Source organism: Bipolaris zeicola, assembly GCF_000523435.1.
Source record: "Bipolaris zeicola 26-R-13 unplaced genomic scaffold scaffold_484, whole genome shotgun sequence".
Taxonomy (NCBI): Eukaryota; Fungi; Ascomycota; class Dothideomycetes; order Pleosporales; family Pleosporaceae; genus Bipolaris; species Bipolaris zeicola.
In genome coordinates, this window is record NW_006912533.1 from 1 (window position 1) to 7,422 (window position 7,422).

Genomic DNA, 7,422 nt, shown 5'->3' on the forward strand with positions numbered 1-7,422 from the left:
TTTTTTTTTTTATTGGAATCAGAACTAGTTAGTGGGTTTATGACAGAGCATTCCGCTGTTATTTTTGTATTCTTCTTTTTAGCTGAATATGCTAGTATAATTCTTATTTGTATTTTAAATAGTATTTTATTTTTAGGTGGTTATCTGTTTGACTTTAACTATTATCTATATCCTTACTTTTATTTACTGCAATTTATTGCAGGAGATAGTTATATGTATTTAACAGAAAATGAAACTAATTTTAATGTAATTGACTTTGATAATTACAATTCAGTAATAGGAACAACTATAAGTGGTGTGGTAATAGGTCTTAAAACTTGTATAATGGTATTTGTATTTATCTGAGCGAGAGCCTCATTCCCACGTATACGTTACGACCAACTTATGTCCTACTGTTGAACTGTTCTGTTACCAATAGTAATTGCATTTATTATACTAGTCCCATGTATATTATACAGCTTTGAAATAATGCCTGTTAATATACCTTTACTTTAATGTATTTTTATCTACGTATAGCTACTTTTACAACAAAAAGTTCACCACCTACTGAGGAGGAAAATGGAGATCCAACTCCTTTGAGAAATTATACAAATCTTCACGAATAATCTACAATAGAACTATTAAACAAGGATTTAAACTCTTTAAGTGGTATATACGCATTTAAGTATAATAATACTAGCAAAATATATGTAGGTAGTTCTATTAATTTATCTACAAGAACGGTAGAACATCTGGAAAAAAAAATCGAAACTCTAATATCTATTTGCAAAATGCTTTAAAAAAACATGGCTTAAATAATTTTACTTTATTTTAGATATATTACCTGTAAATAATTCAGAGCTAGTTTATAACTCACAAGCTGAACATTATGCAAATTGAATTGAACTAGAACAAAAGTATTTAGATCTTTACATAAATAAGTATAATATAGATCCAATTACTAGTAAACCTAGAGCAGGCTCTAAACATACGGAAGCAACTAAAAAGTTAATGAGTAAAATAAGAACGGAAAATCCTTATTTCTTAAATAAAACACACAGTCCTGAATTGCTTGAAAAAATTCGAATACGTATGGGGGATAGTGTAATAGTGTAAGGTGTACTCCAATAGCCCCCAACAAAGGGATATGTAATAAATCGAAAGAGGGCGTTATTTAATAAGCTAAATCCTGAGATGGATTAAGATTAACAAAGTGTGAAAATGCCTTGTAATATACCTTTTTTGTAAATTAAATAAATATATGTTAATAAATAGATATATTTTTATAAATTTAAATGTGTAATATTTTAAATATAATACTACAACAAAAATTTTTTGGATGCGTATAATTTATTATAGTATAGCTTTTTTATATTTTTTTAAGTAACTTTTCTAATATTTTTTCTAAATATTATAAGTATAATATTAACATAGATCCTATAATAGAAAAGAAAGTAAATATATGTATATAAAAGATTATATCATGGAAATTATATCTATATTAAAATTTATATGATGGAAATAAATTATATGCCTTCCAACAGATAATGGACATCTGTTGCGGTCTATCCTTTTTTTCGGCATAGAAGTAGTAATTTTATACTTTTATATTTTATAATTACTACTAGTCCTCTTATCTTTTTTTAGTAAATTCGAAGACTCGAAATTACGTCGAAAAAAATAAAAAAAGGGTTGAAAAAAAAAGAACATGTTCTTTTTTCTACCCATCAGGGACTAGATAAAAATACAACTAATATAGCTGTAGGTATATAAAGATATACACAATATTAAGTAAATATATTGTTCTATAAAATGTGAAAAATCTAGTTAGCATTAATTAATGACTGCTAACTCAACCCTTTAACCCAAAAGTACCATTTCTTGTCTTAGAATTAATAAGGGTATACTGTACATTAGATTTAGCGTAACCTCTTAGCATAGTAGATGATTTATTATTAAATGAGGAACGTATGTTTTTTAAGCTACCTGCATATCTATACTTAAATACTGCTCTCATAGCTGTTAAACGTCTTGTTAATCTACCTGATGCTTCAAATCTTACACCACTTACTACTTGTTGTTTTATAGTGTTTATAATATTGTTTTTATTCATTGCTTCAATATTATCATCGAATGTTATAAGTGTATGTAAATCAGGTATTCTTACCATTTGTAAGATAGCTTTTCTTAAAACTCTTACTGCTTTATTTTTCCTATCTCTTAATTTTAGAGCTACTGCTGATGAAAAAACGTCACTGTTTAAATGTATAGATCTTAATTCAACTAAATTAATTTCTACCTTTTTGTTATACAATTTTTCAATTAAACTAATTAAACCAAAATTTCTTAAGTTTAGGTTTAAGCTATTAAATTTAGATTTATTAAAATTAAGCAATTTTAATGAATTAAATAATATTTTTTGTAATCTAACTAATTTTTTTAAAAGTCTAATGTTATAAGTAGGTATATTACTTAATTTAAGGTATTTTCTTCTTAAATTTACTAGGAAGTATCTAATTAAGTTGTTATTTGTTTTAAAGAAAGCCATATTTCATTTTCTAAATATGAAAAAGTTATTCTTTAATAAGGAAGGTATTCTGTTTTTATGGTTTGGTACAAATCCTCTTTTTATTTTATTTTTATAAAAATTAACTCATCTAATAGTTTTTAATCTTGTAGGTGTAAAATATTTTTCTGAACGATCCTCTAAAAAGATTTTTTTTCCACCAACCATCAGATTTTCAGCTAAAAATAGTCTAAAATCTTCTAATCTTGTAGGTGTAAGATATTCCGAAAATATTTTAGATCCGTTGGCTATTAGACCTCCATCCAAAAATATTTTATCTCCATCAACTATTAATTTTCTATATTTTACAAGTACAAGAATTTTTAATAAATATCACTCAATAGATGATTTTTGTTTATTGTATAAATACAACGTAATAAAAAGTTTAGTGTTAGTATGTTTTAGCTCAGCTCTACTTGCATAGATTTTATTTGCTGAATAACGAATCTTGTTATCACGTCTACGTTTAAAGAGAATTTTTATTTTATCTTGTAACATATTACAATAACTTCTAAGTAATGTATTTAATACTGCATCTTTACTTATTAAAGATTTTAAGTAGGATTTATTGTAAGAGTATACACTACTTAATCATTCTTTACTAGAAGAATGGTGAAAAATAATATTATTATATTCATCTCTTTCAGAATTACTTTGTATTTTATTACTTTTTTCTATAATATAGTTAGTATTTAATGATTTATCATTAAAATTATTTTTTTTATTTTTGAATATGTTTAACATAGAATGTTATTATGAATTATTGGTATAAATTAGGGCAAAGCAATGAAAATTATAAGTTTAATTAAAAACATTGTACATTCTTAATAGATTGCTATTATTTTGTAATATTAAATAGCATATAAAGTATATTTTAGAATGATTACATATACTTAAAGAATAATGAGAAATAAGTGATTTGAACACTTAACCTTGTTCTTTTTATAAACTAAAAAAAGCCGAATGCTATCCTAATGGGGTGAATCCCTTTCATTCTCTTTTTATTTTTCCTCCCCCAATACGGGGAAAGATATAAGTCTTTACCAGACCTAAGTTCATCTTCTGCCCGATTGCTATAAATATAAATCTATCTTGCAATCTTCCAGCAAAAAATATTTATCTATTGGAATTTGTTATAGTTTTGCCCAATGTATTTTAAACACAAGCGAACAGTTTTCATAACATGTTTATTGTAAAAACCTGTTAAACATTAAGATCCTCAATAATATATAGATACAAATAAGAATAATCATACAACATCAACAAAATGTCAGTAAAGTATTCCGGCTTCTAATCCTAGATGATGGTTATTTGTTAGCGGTTTTATGTCTTTAGCCTTTGCCTATAAAAACAATGCATTAGGCTGAGCTGACGTATTTTATTAAGCCAATCTTATACTTCGACCTTACTTAAGATAGTCTCAAAAGCGACGTTACCGTAGTACCATAGCTTGTTATAAGTTGGCGCCCTTTTTCAAGGGCAACTAGAGCACATCTTACTCATTTAAGAGTATCACCGTATGCTCGTTGCTCTTTTACTGGTTTCCCAATGTTAGATCCGCGATTACCCATTACTTTTTCAAGATATCCTTGTTAATATTACCTTACCTTACACATTACTGCAAGCCGCATTGAGACTTTTCACCCAATGTTTGGTTAACAAGGCTATTAGGGCGTTCCCGGAGTTTGGCGATAAACCACCTTCAAGCTGTCTGCTCACACAGCCCTACAAATATAATAACCCGAATTTAACGAACTCTTCCTTTTCGAGACCCCTTGTACGAACCTGCAAATAGAACAAACAAAAATTAACTTTTTTTGTTTAGATTAAAAAAGATATAACCCCTTACTGGTTTACCGGTATCTAAATACCTATTAATAGTAGTCATAGGTACTTTATCTTGTAAACCAAGGTATGCCTCTCTAACACTATTAAAATTAAAGGTTTTACCTGATTTAACCTCTTGTACAATTATAGGTTTAACTCGCCCCCTTTTAGTGGTGTCGACATTTGGAATTATGTTTTTGCCTACTTCCAAGGTAGCTGAATCTGAATCCACTAAAACCCTCTTTGTATTCATATTTTCTCTAATTTTACGTATTTGGTCTAAACCTTCAGGAGTCAAATGTTTTTTGGCTATAATTAAATGAATAGTTTTACTTCAACAAAGATAATCTTTTTCTTTTATACCTACTATTTTATATTGTGAGAAAAAAGGTATAATATAGTTAGCAAGGGCAGAGACGTCAGAAACTAAATAATCACCATGCCGATGGTCTTTGGAAAGGTAATACTTACCACAACCAAAGTATTTTTCTAAAAGAGTAAGCATCTGCCTATCCCTAACATGTTGAGTTAATTGAAATCCAACCCTCACTCTATATCCTAATTTACTCTTGGTATCTTTACCAATATTAAAGAAAAAACATCCTTCTCCCGAAGTAAAACCTGCTACCCAGAAAGGGTTTGGTATTTCTGTTGTACAGATAAGAGGTCTAGTTTTAGGGATTATATTAGGAAATGCCTGTTCCAATTTTTTGGACAACCCTAGGTTCATTGATGCTTTAATTGCTACAATTTTTTCTAAACCTGCCAAAGTTAAATGTTCTTTTCTAAGTATCAAGAGAACTGCTTCACGAAATAATAAATAGTCACCGTGTTTTTGGGTAATCAAGGGGTAATTATCAAAGTGTTCAATGATTTTCTGAAGATCATTTAAAGAAAAAACCACCAAAGTTCATTTATTTTTACCTTGCTTATTTAATCCGATTCCTCCAAAAAACGCTTCTATAGAATTTAGTATTGCCCTATCTTTAACATGTAGTGAAATTTGAAAACAAACCACCACCGATCAACCTAACTTACTAGCAGGATTTTCTCTTATACTAATCATAAAACAACCTTCAGCATCAGAAAACCCAGTTACGAACCAAGGATCTAAATAATTTTTTTCATTATTTAGAGGCAAGTTAGAAGTTCTAGTTTTAGTTGAATATAAACGATATGTTTGTTTAAATCCTATACGTTTTGTATTAAAACGTAGTCTTAAGGGGTTTATTAAACACTTTGTATTTAAATGATATGCTAATACACGTCATAAACCAACAGCTAAAAATGCTGTACCAATCATAACATGTACAATTATTGTTATCGTAAGGGCTCCTTATCCCTTACCTCCCTTTTTTTTCAAAAGGGTTCAGACTATGTCATCAATCAATAAATGATTGCAGGGTTTCGTGGTAGGCTTATTGTAAATAAAGTACTCACCTACTAGTCGTTGAACCTTCATATATTCCTTTTAATTTTATTTAATATATGCTTGGCTGCATATTGTCCTACATAAACACATATAAATGGTGAAGTAGAAGTTTCATGCAATTTCTCCTGTTTTCTGTCAACTCTATTCAATAATGGTATCAAATTTAATTGTGTAATTTTTATGCTGAAGACCTGATAATAAACAATTTTTAATTATTTTACTAGGTATGTTAAGAGTTAAGCTACACTCTGATATACTAGTAAAATATTGTATCTTACCATTAGTATTTTCTACTTTTATTTTAAAAAATTTCGACACTAATTTATCAGTACCTCTTAAAAATAAAATTCCCTCTTTTACTTCATAAGGGCTTGGCAACGATAATAGATAATTTAGCTTTTGCTCAATTAACGCTTTATTTTGATCATAGTTTGTAAGAAAATCAGGGTTTAATCTAAAATTATTCATATTAGCTTTAATGAGATGAATTAATTCTTTACCTTCATCTAAAGTATGGTACCCATAATAAGTAATTTTAACTATGATAGATCAATCTTCAAAATCTAAAGATTTTTTAGTCAACATACCTTTAGAAAAAATAGGTATTATTCTGTTCATTAAAATATTAATATTATTAATTTCTAATATAACAGAACCAGCTGACTTTCTATCGGATGTATATAAATTACCATGTTTTAAGTAATTTAAAATACTTTTAAATAATTGTAATTCTTTTATATGATTTTCATACTTTATTTTTGGTTTTAATTTATTTGAACTAAAAGTCGCATCTCCTTCTGTGAATCCTATTAATCAGTACTCATCTATAATCATATTTTCTCTAGCTTTAGAGTTTTGATTTATAAGTTTCATATCATGATAGTATTGTAAGATATCTATTTTACCTTTAAGAGTTAAATGGTTTTTATCTATTAATAGATGAACTGCTTTTTTAAAATTCAAATATTGAAAGAATTTAGAACTCTTTAATTCTCTATAATTAAATATAGGTACTATAACATTTATTAGTGATTTTTGATCATTTACAAAATAATTACATTTATCACCTGATTTAGAAATACTTCCACAATTTAATCTGTTTCTAATATATTCTAAAACATACAAATCATTTATATGCAGAGTAATTTGGTAAGTTAAATTTAAACTATTATACTTATTACCCTGTAAACCTTTTAAACTAATATTAAAATTACCTTCAGCGTCCGTAAACCCTACTAATCAATCAATAAAATTCTTATCTAAATGAATTAATTTTTTATTTGATTTTAAAGTAAGAACTGAATTTTTTTTTACACTAAATTGATTATCCAATGACATAAAAGAATTGGTAGGGACTGCTGTTATTAATCCGTGGACAATTTTGTTATCATAAGAGCTCTTTATCTCTTATTTCCATTCCTTATCGAAATGGTTCAGACTATGTCTTCATTTATAATAAACTATTTAGTTATGTTATTATAAACGCAGGGTGTTCGTGGTAGAATTATTGTAAATAAAGTACTCATCTACTAGTCGTTGAGGCTTCATGTATTCCTCTATCTCTTTTATTTTTTTTGTTATTTCTTTTTTCTAGTCCCCTGCGGGGTAGAAAAAAAAA

General features: G+C 27.4%; 4 protein-coding genes across 4 annotated transcripts; 1 reads left to right on the forward strand and 3 right to left on the reverse strand.

The window, feature by feature from the left end:
• Positions 1-6: 6 nt before the first annotated feature.
• COCCADRAFT_112705 (uncharacterized protein) lies at positions 7-345 on the forward strand (the record flags this gene model as incomplete). Its single annotated transcript, XM_007720454.1, has 1 exon — positions 7-345. A coding segment is annotated over one exon (339 nt), but the record flags the coding sequence as incomplete, so codon positions are not given.
• A 1,486-nt stretch (positions 346-1,831) lies between these two features.
• COCCADRAFT_112710 (uncharacterized protein) lies at positions 1,832-3,133 on the reverse strand (the record flags this gene model as incomplete). Its single annotated transcript, XM_007720455.1, has 2 exons — positions 1,832-2,492; positions 2,883-3,133. Coding segments are annotated over 2 exons (912 nt in total), but the record flags the coding sequence as incomplete, so codon positions are not given.
• A 2,263-nt stretch (positions 3,134-5,396) lies between these two features.
• Positions 5,397-5,558, reverse strand: COCCADRAFT_112706 (uncharacterized protein; the record flags this gene model as incomplete). Its single annotated transcript, XM_007720456.1, has 1 exon — positions 5,397-5,558. A coding segment is annotated over one exon (162 nt), but the record flags the coding sequence as incomplete, so codon positions are not given.
• A 1,059-nt stretch (positions 5,559-6,617) lies between these two features.
• COCCADRAFT_112704 (uncharacterized protein) lies at positions 6,618-7,043 on the reverse strand (the record flags this gene model as incomplete). The annotated part of the gene is made up of 1 exon (XM_007720457.1): positions 6,618-7,043. A coding segment is annotated over one exon (426 nt), but the record flags the coding sequence as incomplete, so codon positions are not given.
• Positions 7,044-7,422: the final 379 nt, after the last annotated feature.